This window comes from Pezoporus flaviventris, unplaced genomic scaffold, assembly GCF_033815535.1.
Source record: "Pezoporus flaviventris isolate CSIRO_AGI_PZ_B2104156 unplaced genomic scaffold, CSIRO_AGI_Pfla_v1 ptg000041l, whole genome shotgun sequence".
In the NCBI taxonomy this organism is placed as follows: domain Eukaryota; kingdom Metazoa; phylum Chordata; class Aves; order Psittaciformes; family Psittacidae; genus Pezoporus; species Pezoporus flaviventris.
In genome coordinates, this window is record NW_026892589.1 from 12,575,908 (window position 1) to 12,597,459 (window position 21,552).

Below are 21,552 nucleotides of genomic sequence, written 5' to 3' on the forward strand. Positions count from 1 at the left end.
GCCCCCGATGCAGCGGCCACCTCCAGCGGTTCTGCCCCTCTCCCTGCAAACCCGGCCCGCGGACACAAGCGGTGGATCGGCATCAAACCCGCAGGAAAGAAAGAAATAATAAATTCTATCTATTATCGTCCCACCCTCTCCTTCCCTTCGGTTAAATTCCACCCCCTGCCCCAGTGCCTAAGCTGCTCTCTTGCAAACTACGTCGCTCTGCTGCCTCCGCTCTCCATGCACTGCTCCCTTTGCAAACAATTAAGCAAAATCAATGAAAAGGCACGAATAGGAAATCGGCAGACGCCAGCTACACACCAATCTTCTTCCAGAGTCTGTCTCTGCCTCCATTTTTTTGGAGAGTTTCATCACTTAATTGTCAACAGTTCCTGTCCTGCATTTTTGGCTCACATGGGGAGGAGGAGACCCAAAAGCCAGCGAGCTCTCGGTAAAGTTTTGCTATTTTGCACCAGCACTTTTTTTTTCCGGGGGGGGGGGGGAGGAGGGGAGGGAAGGGGAGGGGGGTGGCGGCCGCGGTGATTCCTTTTGCAAAGTCCTAAGGAACCATTTTCAGGCGCTGCGTGTGGAGCGGGGCGCAGGCGTCGCAGTGCCCGGAACGTAAACACGACCGGGGTGGGGTGGGTGTCCGGGGGAGCGGTACCGGCGCTGGGCCGGGGCCGCGGCTGGGTCACGAGTGCGCAGCGGCCGCACGCAGGCGCTGAACGGGTGCGCAGGGAAGGGGGGGGACGGACGGAGGACGAGGAGGGGGAGACCCCATGAATGCGCGGATGGTCCCTATGTGGGTACCGCCGCCGGGGACAAGCCCTAAAAGTTGCGCGGTTCCGCTTGCATGGAGGGAAGCGGGCTCAGCGTCCGCCCCACGTTGTAACGCGGAGCACGGTTTATCGGACTCCTGTAAAGGGTGGCGAGTGAGCGTGGCAAACGCTGTAAAAGAACGTTATAATAAGTGGAGTTGGGGTGAATTCCCGCCGCGTTGTGCCCACGCTATGTGCTCGTACCACGCGTGCAGCGAGGCACCCCCGTCGGCTGCTGCAGGCGCTCCGAGAGCTGCGCACCGTGTCCGTCCAGTGCGAACGGGTCCTGGTGTGCGGAATGTATTATTAGGTGCGAAATAAAGCAAAATTGCCTTTGTAATACGTGTGTGCAGCAGGTAGGTAGAAACCGCGTGGAAAAGTACATCAAAATAATAGGGAATAGCTGCTGATACAAAAGAAATCTCCAGACTGGCGATGCTGCGGGCTCGTGAAGCTGTCCCCAGAGTCCTGTTTCTACAACACGGATTCCCATCTACTCTAAATTGATGAAGAGTAAATACCGGGACCATTTCACTGCACCAGCGGGGTCAGAGTGCAGGATTTGAACAGCCTCAAGGTTCCAACGCGTGGCTCCTCTCTGCAGTGACATCTTTACCACCCGTAAAGAGGGGAGCATCAAAGAGTGCCTAAACGCGGGGCCGGGCTGATGGTTGAGGTGGGTGCTCCTCTGCTTTGCTTTTTGCAGTTGATGCTGAGAATAAGTGTGTTTGTACCTTCGGTATGGTCCTTGTTCACTGCTGGCTCTCCTGGAGCAGCACACATCAGGGAGTGCTCCGATCTAACTAGTGCAGATCTCAGAAGGGAATTGCAAACTGTCTTTCTATGGCTTTAATTCTCACAATAGTTAAACACAGACTGAAATCTCTGTTAGAGAGGGATTTTTTCTTTCCTATTCTTGCCCACTTCTACCAACAGAAACAGCCTCACACAGTACCCAGTTATCCCTTGCATACCCAACCCATCACATTCTAGGTACTATATGAAACATTAACTATTATACCAAAGCTAAAACACACTAAAGTTCAACTTTGCAGGCCCTGCCAGTCATCTCTTTGCAAAGATCCATATTTTAAGGAACCATAATGTGCATAAAGGCAGGAAAAGCCAGAGTTCTAAGGATTTAAGGCAGTGACCTTCTCATTGTGCATCTGCAGAACCTTGAAAAAAACCATGTAATTTTTCTCCAGCATCTCCCTATTTGCAGATGATTGAACTTTATGATCATATAGAAGTGTTGGATAGGCTATATATTGAAGTGTGGATTCCAGATGTCTGTTCTAGCAAGTGCATTATGAATCCACAATCCTGAAGAGATTTACACATATGTTCACCTTTCTGCCAAGACTACTCCATCTCAAAATCAAATGCATGTGTACATCTGCAAGTTTGAGGCTGCAGGACTTGTACAAGATGAATGGATGTTACTAGAGAATCATCAGATAAGAAGCACATCATCCATTCCACAAAAGTCCACCAAAAAAAGCCGGAACATAAAAGAAAATCAACTAATTTTTCTAAATTCTTTTTTTTTTTGGGGGACATGAACAATCTGAGACTCTTTGTGTATCAAAGAAACCAGGGGCTGTGTTCACCACATACACCTGAAACACCAGATACTCAAACAGGAAAGTAAATATGTGGTTTTAGAAATACCACATACTAAATCTAGGTATCTCTGAAAATAGAAAACATTTTAACCTTGTTTCAAGACAGAAATGATTCCTATTAAACTACAGTTCATTTTACCATTGAAGTAATACTGTATATAATCGGTATATTAATAACAAAGTCTCAAACTTAAAAGAAGTGGGGAAGAGGAGGCAGATGTGGGTGATGAGAATATCCACAGCTGTGTTACATAGGATAAAGCTATTTAGAAGCAATATTAAACCTAAGTGCTTCAGCATACAGGTGAAGTACTGGCAGATGAGGGTTATGGCTCATTTCCCCTCCAAGCAGATCATGCAAAGCTTTGCAGCAGTCCCTGGAGCTGGGCCCTGTGAGGCAGGGCTTGGTATGGGACAATATGGAGCTGCTGAAAGCCTGGCTTTGTTCAGTGTAAAAAATGGGGGGAAAACCACTTCAGGTGTCCAGAATGTGACAAGGCAGCAGTGGTCACTGAGGAAGGGTCTGGCCTGAACTACACTGAAAGAAAATCCACTGGCACTTATTTTCTGGATGTTAATGTAGCTTAAATTATTGAAGATGTGATCATGCCAGTGTGCTGGATCCTGACCTTGCTAGCCTGAAACGAGGAGCTCTCATTTAATTAAACTAGTACTGCAGAACTCTGCTAAAGTAAGAACTCCAGAGCTGTGCTTGGGAGGGCTGTGAAGAAAAGGGTTTATTTCACCCTTATTGAGCTTTCAAACATAGTTATTTCCTATTGGATAGAATGAAGTAATCTTAAAACATTTTTTAAGGTGTCTTTGATCCTGTAAGATCTACCATTCTATCCATTACTTTGGGTTAAGATGGAAGCCTAGATCTTTAACCGTTGTTCTATGAAGGAAGTTAAAAATACCATTTTTCTAGTCATGACACATCAAAATCCTTCCTCTGCAGAAACTCCCTCAACTAAACTTTAAGCTTTGCTTTCAGTGAGATCTGGAGAGATGTTTGCCTTGACCTCCTCACTGCTTAGGACTGCTGACAAACCTTTATTTGCCTCTTACAACTTCTGATGTGTTGTTTTTCATGCAGATCTACCATAATTTCCGTTCTGTGGTAAACTGATTTGGTTTTGGTACAATAACAGGAACAAATGGAAGTGATGATTTGCATGTGAAATGGAAATATGCTTTGGAACTGCTTTGCAGAGGGTAGAACCTTTGCATGCTCAGTGCCACATCCATTAATCATACAGTACTCCACGAACCCATTCTTCTTATTCAATCCTCCTACAGAACATACAGAAGTACATTTTTAGCAGAAAAAAAGAACTCTGAGTATCCTTGTGCCTGTGTACACACTTCTCGGGGCTTTCTGGAAAGAAACTTGGACTTCTGCCACCTGCTCCGATTGTGTTCATGCCTAAATGATCCAAGAATGGGTTGACATTACCTCTAATTAGGGGTAATAGCAGCCTGCTGCTGCTAGAGCCAGTTGCTTTCCTCTTGCTATGTCCCTCATTTCTCCTGCATTAGGTGCAGTGTTCATGCAGCCACGGGATAAGTCAGTTCAATGACCTGATCCGGTAGAAAACTCGCCCATTAAGAAGAAAAAAAAAAACAAACCCACTTATATTTTTCATTAGGTCAATTCACTGAAGCTCTGTAGCCATCTGACCGATGTCATCTACAGGATGAAGAGTGTGGTTGAGATGAAGGAAGAGCGCAGGACTACACCCTTTTGGTGGCCTTCCGCAATTGCACTGATCAGAGGGAACAACAAAGCCCAGTCCTGAACTCCAGCCTGATTTCAGAACTCCCTGAAGCATTTCTAGGAGTTAATTAAGCATGACAGAGTCTTTTTGTTTCAGCTAACTCTAGAGTAGCAGTGCAGAGGTGTGTAATAATGAGTAATTAGGGCTGGAAAGAAAACAATTTATCCTGTTTAGTTTGTACCTCAAAATGGAGCTGTAAAATGTTCTGAACATCAAGGGGAAGAAGGGTACGCTGCTACAGCCCTAATGGTTTAGCTGCAGAAGCCCTGAGCCTCAGCTTATGTTCTCCTATTTAACAAACCGACTTTTTATTTCTGATAGGAAAGGAAATGATATTTATTTCAAAGCTACAAAGATGGAAGCTGAAAGTTACACATGGGTTGGGTTTGGAAAAAGGGGATGGGATGGTTTCTTTACTGATGTTGGTAGGTCCTTTTCTGTACTGTTTCTCTGAATGAAACATGAACTCAACAGTTCATCAGTGTGCAATACTGTTGTATCTTTCAAAGTCCTTCCTGATAAACAGGGTTAGGACTGACGGACAGAAGAATAGAGAGAGTGAGTTCCAAGAGTCTGTTTTAATACAGTTCTTTAGAAAGACGCTTCAGGTCCTTCTCAGATTTATGTCTCTTGCAGGTTTGTGTTTTTCTAGAGAAATCTGATTTTAGGGAACAGGTCAAGACGTAGGTATTATTTATGCAGTAGCACTGACCCTATTAAGAGTTCAGCAGTAATTTTGTGCAGAAATGAGATGAAATAGTGAACAATCAGTTTTGGTTACGTACATAAATATTTTTCATAGCTTATGAGCAGCAATGCAAAATATTTTTAAATGTATGAATCCACAGAAACTAAACGACAGAGACGGAGTTTGCTTGAGATATAGAGGAAACTACATCACTGGGTTTCGATGGTTATCTCATCTCCCAAGGAAAATGCAGTACACAAAGGGGCTGTTAGTCACTGCTTTGCAATGCGGTGCTCAGACTTAGCCTAAGGCATCAGTGGGAGTCACACAAGAAGCCGACTGTGGTGATGAGATCTGGTTTGGGGTTGTTTTTTCATTTAGAATTAAAGCACACTGAACAAAGGATTTATAATCATAGAATCATTTCGGTTGGAAAACACCTTTAATATCATCAAGCCCAGATGCAAACCTAACCCTGCCAAGTCCACCATTAAATGCTTACTCTGGACTTTCACACAAATGGACACTATGCTGTCACACATAAAAGAGAAAGACGGTGGCAAACACTTCGTAGAGGATCTGGCACACCAGCTTTTCAGGAGAGGCTGCAGGTCAAGCTCATTTGTAGAAGAATGAGTCTGACTCATTCATTGAGGTGTTTTAATGCCCCCGTAGATAAAAATCTAACCAGGAGCTGTTTTATAAGAAGACAACTCCATTTATTTCCTGAGAAGGGAATGAGAAATTAAATCTATGTGGTAAAAAAACAGTAGTTTCAGGGAATGCCTCTGAAGAGCTCCAAGTAAGATTTTCTTCTTGGCGGCTTCAACTACATCCCTTTTACAAGAATGCCATGTAAATGAAGAGCATTGAGACCTGCGTGGCTGTAGATTGTCATCACGTTAGCTGTGCATACGTAAATGAATGGCCTTGCAAATCAGAGAAGGGTGTGAAGAGAGGAACAAAGCAAAACCGTTAAAGAGAATGTGCTGAATTTTCCCTACTTGTAAAGCGAAAAAAGTCAACGCCATAGAAAATCACCCGTGCTTCTGATTTGTAATGGAAGCAGCACTGCGGTATGTGACCATCCGAATACCTGTAAATAGTACAAGCCTCCTTGTCCGGTGTTATTTATATTGTTAAAATTGTATATTTCTTACTAGAAATGGACTGCAACAGGTTGGTTCCTTACACATCCTTTAGCTCTCCAGACCCGGCAGTGTGCCTTGGCACCAGCACTGTGTTGTCTCACCTTTTCAGAAATCATCTTCAGAGCTGTGCCATGTATTTGCTATGGAGTTCTGCTCTATGCCTAATTTTTCCACTCTGTAAAACACAAAGAAAAATAAAGTATGTTTTAAAAGGCTTGCATGAACGTGGCAATAAAATAATCTTTCAACAATGGCCTGTGTTCTGTTGAAATGTTCTGCTTGATCAAGGTTATCAGCTGTGTGCTGATAAAAACCGGGTTTATCAGGAGCTCTGGGCCCATAAAACCTCTATAAAAGGGTTGAGTACGTGGCAGAGGGTTATCGATTTTAAGTGGAATCGAGGGTGGCTGCTCTCAGGTTCAGATCCACAGGACAGATGTCGATTAAACTCTTAAGCTTTCTAGGAGGGGAGGCAGCTGAGAAGGCTGTGGCTGTGTTGTGAGGGGCTGCCACAGGGGGAACAGCCCGACCCGTTCCCCACAGAGCTGCGGGGCACCTACCGCCGGTCATCGGAGCACAAAGTGACTGAGACCGCAGGCTCCTGTCACCTGCGCTGCACGCTGGGGCCGCTCACCCTCCGCGGGCTCCGGCCAGGCCCCGCAGCGGGACTCGGCCCCTCAGAGCCCCGCTGAAGGCGGCAGCGGGAAGCGGCCTCTGGGGCGCGACGCTCGGGCTGCCTCGTTCTGAGGGCCGCCGGGAAGCGGCCGCGGAGGGGAAGGCCCGCGCCGCGCTGCCCAATCAGGAGGCGGCGGGCGGGCCCCGGCGCGCAGGCCCGGAGTGGCGCGGCGGCAGGCGCGGCCCCAGCACCGGCAGCAGCGGCGGCCGGGCCCATGCGGTGTTAGCGCAGCGGGTGTCCTCGCTCCGCCGGCGGAAGGAGCCGTCGTTGCCGCTGTCTGTGCCTCCCGCTCCGTTGTGCTCCGCCGCCCCGAGCCCATGAGCCTGAACGAGCACTCGATGCAGGCGCTGTCCTGGCGGAAGCTCTACCTGAGCCGCGCCAAGCTGAAAGCTTCCAGTCGCACCTCCGCGCTGCTCTCCGGCTTCGCCATGGTGAGCGGCCGGCCTCGCTCAGCGGGCGGGCGGGAGAGTGAAGGGGGGGCTGGCAGGCGGCCCGCGGCGTCCTTGGCGGCAGGGAGCCGGGTGTGGGGAGCGGGGAGCAGAGCCGCTACTTCCCCGTTTGCTTACCGGAGACTTCGCTGCTTTCCCCTCAGCCGGTGGCTGCAGCGGCACGGGGCGGGCACTGCCCCTGTGGCGGTGTGTGGCACCCTGGGGCGGGCCCTGCCGCCTTTTGCCCCGTCTGCAGCCCTCCGGGCAGCGGGGTCAGCGCCTCCGGGCGCGGTCAGGCCGGCGGAGGCCTAGGGCCGCTCCGGGAGCAGCGGGGCCGGGCGGGGTGCTCTGGTGCTGCGCGGTAGCTCGTTGTCCATGGAGAGCTGTCATGAACCGAGTTAGAAGCTGCCTCACAGCTGTTATCTCCGGTTACCTGCAGGGGTTTAATGCTTAATTCCTCCCGCGGAGGATGCTCGCTGCGGGAGCCGTGCTTAGCGAGGTGCTCCTCCCGCTCGCAGGGTTCGGGAATGCCAAGGCAGCGTCTTGTTTCCGTGCTTCACTTCGCACTCTGGTGTCTGGAGCACAGCGGGTCCCACAGCGCTGCCCGGGCTCTGCCGCTCCCGTTCCTCTTCCGCACCGCTGCCGCTGTGCGAACGGAGCCAAAGGCAGGTGTTGCACTGGAGCTATCCCTGAATCTTCGGTGTTGCTTAGTTTAGAGTTTTGTGCATGTTTTAGAAACGTCTTTTTTTTTTACTATGGTTTTTGCTTTCGTGTTTGGTATAGAAACGACTAGCAGTCCTTATTGTCTCAAATAAGCACTCAGTATAGATTGAAATATGGTTACTTAAAGGCTTGATCCTATAGGACAAGGGGAAATGGCTTTGAACTGATTGAGATGAGCTCTTAGGCAGAAGCTCTTCCCTGTGAGGGTGCTGAGGCGCTGGCACAGGGTGCCCAGAGAAGCTGTGGCTGCCCCATCCCTGGCAGTGTTCAAGGCCAGGTTGGACACAGGGGCTTGGAGCAAGCTGCTCTAGTGGAAGGTGACCCTGCCCGCGGCAGGTGTTTGGAACTGGGTGAGCTTTAAGGTCCCTTCCAACCTAGACCATTTTCTGGTTCTATTTTATGTCCATCCTCCTTAACGTACTAAGCTGCTAACTCTGCCATCAGCCCCTTTATCATCTGTCTAAAATGCTTCACAGTTGTCATTACCGATCTGTACAGCTCTGACTTTTGCTCTGCTTTTACCAATATATTTTCAGCCGTAATATATATTCCCCTTTAAGAGCCATTGTTCTAATTAGAGGATGCTGTTCGCAAACATAGCAGCCGGTCTGCAGCAGCCTTCTGACGGTCAAGTAAATGTCACTGTTCTCCTTCAATAGCTAAAAACAGACTCCAGCTCCTCAGGGGTGGTGGTGGACTGCTGTTGGTTTGACTGACAGGCGACTGTGTTAGTGCAGCGGCATGTTTGAGTTGGTTCTCCTTGGGTGACATGCACCAGGCTGGGAGCTCGGACTCCGCTGCTGCTCCCGAGGTTTCCTTTTGGTGCACCCGTTTCCCTGTGTCAGAGCAGTTTGTCAGGGTGGTTTCTTGAGTCAGGCTTTTACATTGAGAGAACACGGGAAATAACCGTGTGGTTTGTTGTTATCTGCAAATTGCATCTCCTTTAATAAAAATACTGTTATTTAAAAGTCATATTTAATGTCTTAAATCCCTCTGGCTTTTCTCTAAATATGTGCTGTGTGGATTCTCAAAATCCCATGGATGTATGAGGTGAGGCTTCTCTTTCTTTCTGATTCTCTAGAAGAGTTGTAGGCATTCAGTGTCCCACAGATGAAAACTGCCGCTTTTGAATTTATGGTGCTTAGGGTCTTCCAGGAAAAAGCCTCTTTGTTCCAATTAACACAATCTCCAGTTGCCAGGAATGTTACATGTGAACATTCAGTGATTTTAATTTTCTGGAAGTTGCCCCTCTCAAAAGTTCCACTCGTTTTCTTCCTTTAACAAAATCACCCTGGAAATCAACTTGTAACCTCATTGGGTTTGCTGTGACTTTCTAATCTATTTTCAGAAGAGCTGGCTTTAACTGTCAGGTATTTTTAGGTTTCTTTGTACTAACGTTGCTTATCTTTTGAAGTTCTTGTGCCTTGAGAGGCAGGGCCGCCTTCTGCTGTCACGCCTCTGCATTGTTTACTAAATGCAGCAGATTCCTTGGCACCTGATATTTGAACAAAAGTACAGTCTAGTTTTGGATCTCAAGCTTACAACAGCACTTCACTGTGATTGTTCCTCTGTTTTCCCTATAGACCTGAGGAAGAAAGAGCTTAAATGACACATCCAGGACAACCCAGCAAATTGATGGGAATTGTTAGGAGTGTATCTACGCCAGCCCCATTGATCCTTGCTTTTAGTTAAACAGTACTTGCATCCTTCTAGCTAGAGGGAAGCTTATCCCCACTAAACTCTTCCTTTATTTTGGACTAATTTTGTGTGTAACTGCAGCCATTTTGCAATGCTTATTCCCTCAAGATTGGTTACACATACCCCGGTTAAATGATGCATGCCAGAGTTGAGAGACTGCCTGGGTTAGTGATGTGTAGAGTATGAAACGCTCAGCCAGGTTTCAAACTCAAATGTTATGTTTCCACAGAGAAGATTGATTAAAAGCCTGGTTTACAGTTAGTTTTGGTTTTGAGCTGTACATCACTATTTGCCACCGTGTGTTAGCTTCAGAAACAGTTCTAGAGTCTGATGATTGTAAACTGATGTTGGAGCTAAACTCTTGCGTGTAAACCAAGCACTGACTTTGTGCAGGTTTCCATGGATGCTATCACCTAGTGCCATATGCCCAAGAGGAAATCTGTGAAGCTTATAACCTTGCATTTAGTGCAGTTTTCCAGTCTACAGTGCCACCAGTTAATACCAGTGCCCCAAATTGCTAGAGGTAAAGAAAGAAAATGTAATTTGAGAGGTGTGTGTAATCCATGAAAGAATAAGGATTCCTTCTATGCTAGTGGAGGCATCAAGTACTTCCCACTTTTGTGTTACAGCCCAGGTATTGAGGTGTGATTATGTTCCCCCTTCTATGCCTGCCTTCATCTGGTTTTATTTCTTAATCCAGTTTATCTGAATGCTGGAAATACTTTGCAGATTGGATCCAATACAACAAGCACTAGCTCATTCACACCACCAGCAGCAGTATTAAGAGCTCCAGTATAGACAGGCTGTTGGCAGGTTATTTTTGTTTGAACTATTAAGCTGACCTGTTAGCATCATTTTGTCACCAGGTCACCATCATGCAGTAGTATGACAATGTCATGATACTGGAGTCACAAACATAGGGAAGTTGTTAAATTGCAACAGTCATCAAACTGTAAAACACCTTCTCCCTCCACCACTTAACAGCTTTGTGGAAATACTTGAGCCTAAACTAGGGGTCTAAATTACATGTTGTGGTTGGTTTCTGTATGTTTAGGATTTAGAAGATGTTATGTACCAGAGAGCACAGTTTTCTTTTAAATACCTCTAACAAGGCAAGCTGGCTAGGCTGTTGTCTAGATTGTGATATATGCTTCAAGTATTGAACATCATCAAAGAACTGTCAACTCCTGCCTTTGAAATATAGCCAATATGGTCTTCTGAAGACAGCTGGAGTCATCTTTTGTAAAGACTGACTGCACTGATAAATATTTATGAAACTCATTTCCATAACAGTTGATGGTAGGACTTGAGCTCTGCTGCCGTACAGGTTCTCAAGACAGCTTAGTCCTAGGTTAGTCCTTAGGTCTAGTAAAGGTTACTCTGGTTACAAGTACAAAACCAGTCTCTTTTCTATAGGGGCTTTTTGCTGTATTTAACTGGATTGCTGTTAGAATAACACAGAACAGTGGCATACTGTAACCTGCAAGAAAGTGTTACAGGCCCAGTTCCATGGCTTTTGCTGCTACTCTGTGTTTTGTATCACTATTTTACTTACAGGTTAGAACTGTGTGCTGAAGAATCTTTCCCCATATAAAAGGGTTCTCCTCTTCCAGTCATGAAAGCAGTGTTTTGTTGCTTCTTTGAACATCCGTGTCTCAGGCAGTGTGGAGTACTTGGGTCTCTCATTGTTCTGTCTTACACCAGCTGTGAGTAGAAGATGTAAAGGTGATACTGAGCTGCTCTTTCTTCTCCCTGCTGTGCTGTCTTATCTGACCTCATACTTACTGAATAGAGTTAACACTGTGTAGAGATACTACCTTCACAAAATGCATTTACTCTTATTATGTGGGTATTGTCTTTTCATGCTTAGTAGCAAAATAAAATTAAATCCTGTGTTTGTATTCAATTTTCAGTGACTGATTCTGGCTCATACAGAGTCTTTCTGAGTTGTTTATAACCCATAATGAATGGTGCAGGCACTGTGAGAGCCTGGCTCTGCTCCTCTGCCTCTGGGAATGAATAGTGCTGTCAGGAAAACGGAGACCGACCGACCAGCTCAGAGGCTGAGGAGACAGTGCTGTGACACCAGTCTGGTTCTCAGCTTTGGTCTGTGGTCCCACACACAGACACAAGCAATGGGGCAGAAGAGGGAATTTGTTACTGAAAATAACTTGTGATGTGAACCTGAGGACTTGGAGAAACAACTTCTGTGTGCTTGGGGCTTTTTTTCTCCCTAAGAGTAGCATGTGCTAAGAGCCACTTGCACATGTAACTATATGGGTAGGTAGATGTAGTCAAAACTTAGCTTAGCTGCAGCAAGTGAAGGTAGTAAAATATTTCTGCAGGTAGGTGTTGATTGAAATATTTCAGTGGTTACCATGCACAATTCTACCTCGGTGTGTGTTGGTCCACAAGGTGAAGGTGGTGTGGCACTGATACATTTCCCCAGGTGAGATTCACATCCTCCTACTGTGTGGATAAACCCTTACAAAATGCAGCTGTGATATCGCATCAACACAGCTTGCTTTTAAGCCATTCCTGACATTAGGCTGTATAAAAATCATCTTGTCCTCTTCATTTCCTATTTAGGAATGGTACTTGTGGCCAGGGAAGAGGAGAATAATTTTGCAAGGGTATACAGATAACTCTAAACTTGTGATCATGAAGAGGTGGTTAGTGGCTTTAAGACACATGTTTGAAGCTGACATTGACTCCCTTTCCAAAGCTGTTTGCTTGTTACAACCTATGAGGCTTCTAACTACATGAGTAGTAGATGTAGTAAGAATGGGATCATACCAAGAGCTACTGTTCCTCAAAGTATTCAATTAAATAGATCATTATGACATTGTCTATATTTAAACCTGGTCACTTTTAATGAGATGGATTTCTTGCTCTGTGATTCTTGTCTGAATCAGTCAGATACCAAGGATAGGAGAGCACTTGTAATTGGAGCTTTAGGCTGGTCAGATAGCATCTTGTGGGGTATGGGACACAAATCTACAGCCATCCCATCACAGGGCCATTGGTTAATTGTTGAGCGCAGCCTCTGGTTACAGAATGTGGAAAATTGGCCACACATGCTCTTCAGAGCTATAACTAGCAGTGAGGAGTCTGAATTAGCTGTGACTGCCTGATTTGAAGCTCTCTGTTCACGGCATGCTGAACTCAGCCATGACTCGCAGCTGTACGCTAATGCTTGTATTTGATACCCTGAGAGATAGTGAGGCAGTTACAGCACAGCTTCCAGCACGTGTTACATTCCTGCTGACCAGGGCTCAGAGTCATCTCTGTGGGGAAGGGGAGGAGAGGAAGTAATCTATAAATAGCTCATAGATAATACAGATTTGAGTTAAGGCATTTTATTTCCCTTTCTCTACAGCAGTGGCTACTGATTCTAAGATGCAAGCCTGTGATTAAGTCAGAAAGCCCTTGGATACTCTATTTACTGCTGTTGCCATTGCACATGATAACAGAGAGCAGTTACCTTTGTTCCTGTGTTGAATGTCTTGAGTGTCAGTGTGACCTGCTACATGGGTGGCTCTTGCTGCAGCTCTTCCTCTTGTTTTAATTCTTCTCTGTCATGTTTTTATTTCCCTGGATACTTCTTACTTCACAAACACCTATCTTGAAACATGAATGTGAAGCTTGCATTATGCTGGAATTAAAACCAATCTAAGTGAAACCAACATCCTGCCTAGTAGCTTTATAAAACTGGGGAATAATGAAGCAAGTCATCAAATTCAACAGTCCTGCTGCTGTGGTAAAAACAAACAAGTGCCAAACCAGGACAGTTGCTTATCCTGCATTTCAGTAGCAATATGAGCTTCATTTACAGCTCTGTATGTGACAGGTTCTTTACATTAATTGTTATTGCTGGTGAAAATTGCTTTATTAGTGTATCACAGCTCCTGCAAAGTGGTGGAGTTGGTATTTGTCAGCAGCACTGTGTAAGTGCTCTTGCATGGACAGAAACCTTCAGAGCATGCAGGACTTTGATTTGCATTTAAAAGCAGGAGCTTTATTTAAGCCTCCCCCCCATTAGTAAGGCATGGAAGCATTATAAACAAGTGAAAGGAATTTATTTCAGGATATGAACACCTTAAATAAAATTGAGATGCTGATTCTTCTAGAGGGCAAGCTGTTGAATTTCATGCAATGTGCTAGTATTCAGGCTGCTATGACTCTGAAATCCAGGGCTGTCAGCCTTAATATGGTGGTGTGCCCAAGTTCAGTTATTTTCTGACAACATCTGAATGCCCACCTTCCTTATGGTTATAAGAACTCCGGTATTGCATCCTAATATCATAAGAGCCCTTTAGTTTTGTCAAGAAGCTGTATTTCAGATTCCCAGCTTTGTCAAGAGCTGTAGTAAATCTGTCAGTCATACCTGTAGGATGATCTGAAGTTAAAGTTAGCTCTTTGAGCCAGGCATTAGAACCAGGTGACCTCTTGAGGTGTCTTCCAACCTACATTATTCTGTGGTTATGCAGCGAGGCAGGATGCTTGCAGAGTAGAAATCGTGTGGCATGTGTTCAAAGAAGCTTTGAAAGTGTTGAGGGAGAAGGTGCTGAGCCATGTCACACTGGATACTGTGCAGACATCAGTGACAGTTCCTGCCCTGAGGGGCCTGTCTTCTGAACCAGCAGAGAAACCTAATAGAGGGCACAGGCAAACATCCTTCTGCATAGAACATGAGGATGTACCTGTGAGTTCAGACTCTGTATGGGTTTGAATCGTATCAGATTACCTCACTGGGACCCTGTTTTCCCAAGTGTTACCTTAAAAGAGCAGTTGTGATCTGTGCACTTTGGAATTACAGTATGAGCAAAGGAGAGAACTTCCGATGCTTTGCATCGCTGTTTGAAAACAGGCACAGGGCCTCCTACTGAAAAATGGAGCTTTTTGTTTAGGTGCCTGGCTCAAGCTTGGCCCAGGAAGTAAAGAACAGAGGCTTGCAATTGAAAAGAGCTGGCAGGTTTTCTGCTAGTTTATAGTGAAACGGGTTCCCAAATTAGCTTCCTTGACAGAAAACATGAACTGTTTTTTTCACTTAAGGGTCAAGCTGGAGTTACTCTGCTAGGCATGAGCACAAAGAAGCTGAATGAATGGGAAAGAGAAGTGTTTTCTTGCTTCCCTACTCCTGCTTTTGAGGTGCTTCTACCACCAGTGTCAGTTACAACTTAAGTGCATTTTCTTTTGAGAGATTATTTGGGACCTACCTGCATAATGAACTTCCTGTGCAAAGCAGGTCTGTGTTAATGTATTGGTCAGCCATAGAAACTGAGGCCTGTAAACTTGGGTTTAAGATATCTCATTAATATCTAATGGTTGTAGCTACTCCTGGGGTCACTGTTTTAGGGAAGCACCCAACAATATTAATATGAAGTTGTCTTATCCCAGGAAAACTTGGATTCCTGCTATGGGCATCTCCTTTCATTAGTTGTCCCTATGATTCTGTCGGTGGTTATCTAGGCATAGAGCTGAGTATCTGAAAGCTGCTTAAATTAAGCTACTCTCTTACAGGATTTGTTTTGATCATTCATGTCATTATAGCCAAATCAGAAATAGGTACATTTAGATGTAATGTCATTATTTAGCATTTCTTTTCAGCTCAGGCTAGGCTGAGAAAAGGAAGAAAAAAGATTTCTTCTTGATGCTCTGAAATGAGAACAGTAGCTCCAGGACAGCTGGTACATTGCAATTAAGAGAGTCTAAGTTCCAATTCAGATGCTTGATATCATTATTACATGGAGACATTGATTAATGGAAATAGAAAATGTCTTCAGTATTTGGCGAATTAAATACATCAGTTCTTAAAAGGAAGTCTTCATCTTAAGAAGCTCCTTAGTGTCATGGATATGTTAATATAATGAGTATTAGGATAAAGGATTAGAATGTCTTGCCATGCTTGATGGTTTTGAGTCTAGACATCAGAAAAGATGCATTCATACAAGAGCATTCTTTAATGAAGAAAACGACTTCTCGGTGCTGAAGGGTTGCAGTTCTGTGAAAAACATGGGAAGCCCAACATCCCATGAGTATGCTGGGACTTAGAGATGAGAGACCTGAGGACTGAGTGTTTGTCCTCTCAAATGTGACGTTTCCCACGGCTGAGAAATGGTGTTTTTAAACCTTTGAGCAATAATTGCATCTGGGTTAATGTAATTTCTTGGTGAGCTTCTTGGAACACTTGGAAGCTGGTAGCTGCCTGGGTGCTCAGGCTTGTGACGATAAAAGCTTTCAAGAAAGGAATTAAAATATTGGCAAATGGCCCTGAATGCCCGTTGGAACATGTCTGAGCAAAACCTCAGTTGGCTTGATGTTTGGTGCATTAGCAGAGTTCTGGTGTCCTGGAACATGCTGGTTCTGAAAACAGAAGGTGGGACCCCAGGCTAGGTGTAGCTTGATTCAGCTCTTGCAACATAGTGAGGTTTGGATGTGTTTGCAGTTGTCTTTGAATCCTAGTTGCCATGTCTCCCTGCATCCCTATTACCTGTGCTTCATCAAAGTTTCTTCATAGCAGTTTGATGAGAATTAGGTGTTTGAAATGTGTGCTGCAGGCTGAGAACTGCCTAAACCATTGCTAATGGCATGTGGTAATGGTTAAACCTGTATTGGTGGGACTCAAAAGAGCCGATTTATTTCAGGCACTGTGTTGTATGAACTTGTTTCACGGTCTTTTTGAGGGTGAACTGGTATGTTACAGAAGAACTGGGTTCATTGCTTAGTGCTACTAAGAGTGAGGTCCTGGTACAACTGCTGCTGCTTCAGTTACATGGGCCTGTGCCAGCTTTGTGTTCACCAGCGGCACTGCAGAAGCAGCTCAGCTAGCAGATCACCACTTCTAAACCCAGGTTAGCTTTTGCTGGGCTAGCAAGTCGTATTATTTCAATGAAAGATTAAGAGTGGTCTTGATCCTTTGTTGAAGAAAGGGCTGGTGTGAATCAGCCTGAACTGTGCTCAACAGCAGCCTCCACATCTCCCTTGCATTGTGTATGTGTGTTTATTTAAGATTGCTGTTAGATATTTTCTTTTGCCTCTGCATTTTAAGCATATTTTTGTCTATTTATTTAATAAGATCGCTTGAGAAAGAGCACTCAACATAGAGACATTGTTACATTATCCCCCATTTGGGACTGTGGTTTGTCTGGGAGGCAGGTTTATCAGGCAAGGTTATTTTTTAGGAGAGCTGCTGGGATTGATGTTACTCATCAATTGCACGTGTGTAAAACCACCTGACAGTTTTAAAAGGCATTCTAACTTATTTTCTTTATTAAAAAACCTTTGAGCTGAGTTTGAGCTTCCTAATGCTGTTACTTAATGCTAATTTCTGCTCCTTAAGCATAGGCATGTTTGGATATCTAAGTTTATAAAAGGGCATGGATCCATACAACAGTGGAGGGCTGGACCTTGGAGCATCTTCATGAGATAGCTCTTCTTGCCTAAAGAGGAGGCTAAATGCAGCTTCCAAAGTGAGTAGCTAGTGATGTCTGTATTACCTGCTCTGGGAGACTTTTTGTCTTTCCTTCAGCCTCTGACAGGCCTGTTTGATGCTGTGGAGACAGTTTCAAATCTGTATTCTAGAGTCTGCTTAAATACTTATTTTGAGTGAAAGACTATAGCTGAGAGCCCCATGGAAAGGTATTCTTTCTACTGAAAGGCTCCTGCTCTTCCAAACTTTAAAACAAATATCCAAGGAGAAAGGACCACCAAGACTGTGACAGGCAATCTGCTGCTGTTGCAGGCTTTCATGTTCTAGATAGGAAGTTTCATCTTTAGTGTCTGAGTATGTCTATCACAAAGTTCAGCTGTTTTGCCGGGGTAAGCTGGAGGTGGCAAAGTGGTTGTGCTGTTAATAGCTTTTATGCATATTGATGGCTTGCTCTACAACAGAACAGTAAGTATGAAAAGACTGGCCTGTGCTTCATAGCTCAGACCTAAATGTGGAGGTAATTAAAAGGGTGCAGATTGACATGAAGAGAAATTTAAATGCAGACTGTTATTTTGTTTCCTCTGGAACTTTTAAATTTAAATACTCTGTAGTGAAACTATATGTAAATGCATCTCTCATCTTTCCTTTTCAGGTGGCTATGGTAGAAGTTCAGCTAGATGCAGAACATGACTACCCTCAAGGTCTCTTGATAGCCTTCAGTGCCTGTACTACTGTTCTTGTTGCAGTTCACCTTTTTGCACTCATGATAAGTACCTGCATTCTTCCGAACATAGAGGCTGTTAGCAACGTGCATAATCTCAACTCCGTAAAGGAATCTCCTCACGAGCGTATGCATCGGCACATCGAGCTGGCATGGGCATTTTCAACTGTCATTGGGACTTTGCTCTTTCTTGCAGAGGTGGTGTTACTGTGCTGGGTGAAGTTTCTTCCTTTAAAGAAGAAAACTGACAATCCACTCCAGAGCAACAGTACTACTACCATCACATCGGGACAGGCAGCAGCCATTGCATCAACGTCTATTATGGTTCCCTTTGGACTGATTTTCATCGTGTTTGCAGTGCACTTCTACAGGTCACTGGTGAGCCATAAAACAGACAGGCAATTTCAAGAACTGAATGAACTTGCTGAATTTGCACGGCTCCAGGATCAGCTGGATCACAGAGGTGACACCATCTCCTCAGCAGTTACCCATTTTGCGTAAACCTGTACTTAAAATAAACCCACTCTTCTGCTTCTGCCTTGTTCTGTTGGCTCCCCTGCAGATGACCTGGTCAAGCTGTTGATTACCATTTAAAGAGAGATTATAAATGTTGTTCTGACCCTTGAGAGAGGAGGAAGAAATGTTTCTTTCATAAAACTTTAGCTGTTTGAAGGTATGGTTGGTAGTGTGTGCTCACACTGTGTGTGCACCCCTCCTCTTGTGAAAACTTGTTTCTTGTTAATGCTGGATGGAGGCTGTATAAACACATGGAAAATAACATCGTAAATGAGGATGTTTGTTAGGGATGGATAGAGAAGCTTCCTTTTTTCCCTCCTCTCTTTATTTGATGTTGGCATTTAGAAGATACTGCTTGTCCCATCCATATTGCATGGCATGATAACAAATTACTTGGGATATGCAGCAATTAGCACTTGGTTTCAGTGCTAGTGCTGTTCTCTCTAGAAGGCCTGACAGATGGGAGAAGTGAAAGCTTTTCACCACCTTCCCCACTAGGTTTTGCTGCCAAGTAATTGTTACTCTACTGATTTCTCCAGCGCCTTTTCACATTGTATAACCTGCTAAACACCCATGACTAGTCTTACTGTGATGTGGTATGGCCACATGAGTAGGAATGAGACTCGACTCTACTCTTCCTTGGAAGAAAATAAAAGCAATAACTGTTTTTAAAGTTCTCACAAGCTGGCACATATTATCTGAAGAGATAATTTGCCTGTTTCCCATTTAGGAATCTCTTTTTAACAAGAAGGAACTAAATGGAAATTATCACTGGATAATTTTTATTGCTTGAAAATCAAAACCACTGCTGTGTTTTTTCCAAGCCAAAGTAGTGATTATTTTATACTTTTATGTTAAAAATGTATTTTTAATAAATCCTCAGATACAAGCAGCAAACGGTGCTTTCTCTGCATTGAATTCCCAAGTAATTCGCTATGCCTTGGTCTTCCTTGTTTAGAAGAAGCCTTCTCCTTGCTGAAGTGTTGTATTTAATAACTTGTTACACAGTTTTGGCTTCCAAAGGATCTGGAAGACTCCTTTTCTCTATGTGTATTTATTTATGGGAGTAGGTTATTTGTAATTAATACTGCTGTTTGCTTTCAGACACAGTCTGGCAGTGAGTCTAGTGTCGCTTCTTGTTTCTTCTTTAAGCAGAAACTTCCTTTTGGTCTCTCAGATAAGAGGTTTGTTCATGAAGGGTTGCAGCACTTGTCCTGGGCTGCTTCAGGAATTCCAGCTATGTCTAGAGGTGGAATTTTTGGAATGCAGTTCTTTTGAACACAAACTGAGGCAGATTTCAAGTCAAATGGAACAAAACTTGACCTCCCCTTCGTAGCTAACACTGTGGAATAAACACCTGGGATTTTGAAATTGGACAGGAGTGAATGTGACAATACAGTGGGGCTGTACCTGACTGTGACTGGGCTGAACGAGGCCTCACGTACCCACAGCCTTGCCTCAGGTTATCTCAATGCATTTACAAACTGTAGGATGTGTTTACTACAGTTAGTGTGGCAGAATGCGTTGAGTACTGAAGCAGCCTCATGAAGCACATGGGACTGATTCTTCATGTCAGCACCACCACAGTGAAACGTGTTGACAAGGCTACCTGTGGTGTTTGCATTCTGAAAAATAGCTATAAAACACAAGCTGCTGGGCTTTTTTCCCCAGCAACATTCTTGGTTCATAGGCAGAAAAGAGCTTTCCACTTCCTATCTTGACAAGTCCTTTTGGCATACACAGGCTAAACTGGATTTTCCCTAGTTCTGTCATTACATTGTGCTTCAGATACATTCTGTTCCTGATGTAAATCTGATGTTGAGAATTGTGACTGCAGTCCCACAGCTGCTTATTTATGGAGCACTGGAAGGATTATGTTAGTGAAGGCATTCATGAAGCAGCATTCCAAAATGTGAAATCTTGGTAGCAGGCACAAAATACATATTCCCATTACAGGAATACTCATCTTTAGGGGAAAAAGACTCTTAAAAGTACTCAGTAAAGGAAGAAAACCTTGCACATTAGAGCCAGGGGTGCTGTCAGGCTTAACGATTACTCTTCTGTCCATAAACTGAGTATGTAAAAGTTGCCATGTGATTTTGAATGAAAGTCCAGAAAATGTATTTTCTAAGTTTATTTTGTAAAATTACTTGCTCTCGTGGATAAGTAACTGAATTTCTCTTTATTTTGTGGATCTTTTACCAATGACAGAGAAGTGTGTGGAGTTTTTGTTTGTATAAGGATTGCAGACTTAGAAGCTAGTGAGACAACCTTTTTAACTTTCTCAAGCTGGTAGGTTCTGAGCTAATGGTGCTGTTACTACAGCTGCTTTTCTGACTGTTTTCTGCACTTTAAGCCATGATATTGAGTATGCGTCTCGTTTTCCACCTGTGGAAATGGTCGTGAAAGTTACACCTTGGGCACAGTCTTGTAACTGGGTGCCAGAGGCAGTAAACAGACCTGGACAGATGGACCTAAACACTGAGTGCACTTAGAATTTTTTAATCCCTTATTTATACTAATGGTGTTATGCATTTACCTCAAGCCTTTTAAACATTGGTTATTGTATATCTCTTATTTAGATATAAAATACTTCAGTGAAATAAAATGTACTCTATTGTTGCTGATTATTTGTTATCAAGAGGCCTAAAATATACTTGTTTTCTCTATATCCCTTATCTCTTCAGCTGTATTGTGCTAATCCCGTGTATTTCTGAGGATGCCTTACTCATTTCAATCGTAACATGAAGATAAAATTTCCTGTTCACAGAGCCATTTTGAAATGCTCTTCCTCCTGTCAGCACTGCTTAAATCTTGGGACTAAGCATATTGTATTGTTACTCTCTGAGTGCTTAAAGAGACAAGTAGGTTATCTTTCAGCCTGGAAAAGGTGAAGAGTCAAGGGACCAAATGAACTGTAAGCAAGAGGTGATGCTCAGAAGCAGGCATTAATTAGGTTGAACTAATGACCCACTTGCTCTCGCCGGCCAGCTTTCGCCATCCAGCTGCAGTGCCACCTTCCTTTGGTCTTGTGGGTGATGCTTAGAAGTGGTGCAGCATTACGTGACTTGGTCCTTGCATTGGGTAGAACTGGAGCAGCCAGCGCGATGCTGGTGAGTGCTCTGAGTCCAGCACATGGCTGGCCAAGATGCAGAGCTAGGGTGAGATCCAGCGCTTGTAGGTTAGGGAGGAAACCAAGGGGAATGTTATGGAAAATGCAGAGAGAGAGCACGTAAAATGATATTAATAAAATTATATTAATGAAAACATGGTTCGTTACAACTTTGGGTCAGAGGTATATATCAGGACA

The 21,552-nt window shown here is 44.3% G+C and overlaps 2 protein-coding genes and 2 long non-coding RNA genes across 10 annotated transcripts in view; 2 read left to right on the forward strand and 2 right to left on the reverse strand.

Annotated features, from left to right (window-relative positions):
- Positions 1 to 11,146, reverse strand: part of KDM2B (lysine demethylase 2B) — a 122,674-nt gene extending 111,528 nt beyond the window's left edge. For 5 of the 7 annotated variants that reach the window (XM_061466283.1, XM_061466277.1, XM_061466280.1 and 2 more), the window contains exon 1: positions 307 to 436. In XM_061466283.1, coding sequence (XP_061322267.1) covers positions 307 to 357 — 51 coding nt within the window. In that variant the 5' untranslated portion in view covers positions 358 to 436. Of the gene's footprint in view, positions 1 to 306; positions 437 to 6,149; positions 6,224 to 6,608; positions 6,812 to 11,128 lie in introns of those variants that run through there. The other 2 variants (XM_061466279.1, XM_061466278.1) reach the window with 2 other exon arrangements.
- Positions 305 to 6,299, forward strand: LOC133275953 (uncharacterized). Its single transcript, XR_009745744.1, has 2 exons — positions 305 to 436; positions 3,971 to 6,299. It is a non-coding gene; the product is annotated as an uncharacterized LOC133275953 (long non-coding RNA).
- Positions 6,875 to 20,870, forward strand: LOC133275952 (calcium release-activated calcium channel protein 1). The gene is made up of 2 exons (XM_061466296.1): positions 6,875 to 7,155; positions 17,658 to 20,870. Exons 1-2 carry the CDS (start codon positions 7,042 to 7,044, stop codon positions 18,225 to 18,227), a joined length of 684 nt encoding a protein of 227 aa, XP_061322280.1. The 5' UTR covers positions 6,875 to 7,041; the 3' UTR covers positions 18,228 to 20,870.
- On the reverse strand, positions 12,917 to 18,481 carry LOC133275954 (uncharacterized). The gene is made up of 2 exons (XR_009745745.1): positions 18,385 to 18,481; positions 12,917 to 13,193 (listed from the first exon to the last, which is right to left on the reverse strand). It is a non-coding gene; the product is annotated as an uncharacterized LOC133275954 (long non-coding RNA).
- Positions 20,871 to 21,552: the final 682 nt, after the last annotated feature.

Bases quoted from the DNA above. Each gene is read 5' to 3' on its own strand.
- LOC133275952 (XM_061466296.1), top strand. From the start codon at position 7,042: ATGAGCCTGAACGAGCACTCGATGCAGGCGCTGTCCTGGCGGAAGCTC. The intron at 7,156-17,657 runs GTGAGCGGCCGG...TTTCCTTTTCAG, and splicing joins TGCTCTCCGGCTTCGCCATG to GTGGCTATGGTAGAAGTTCA.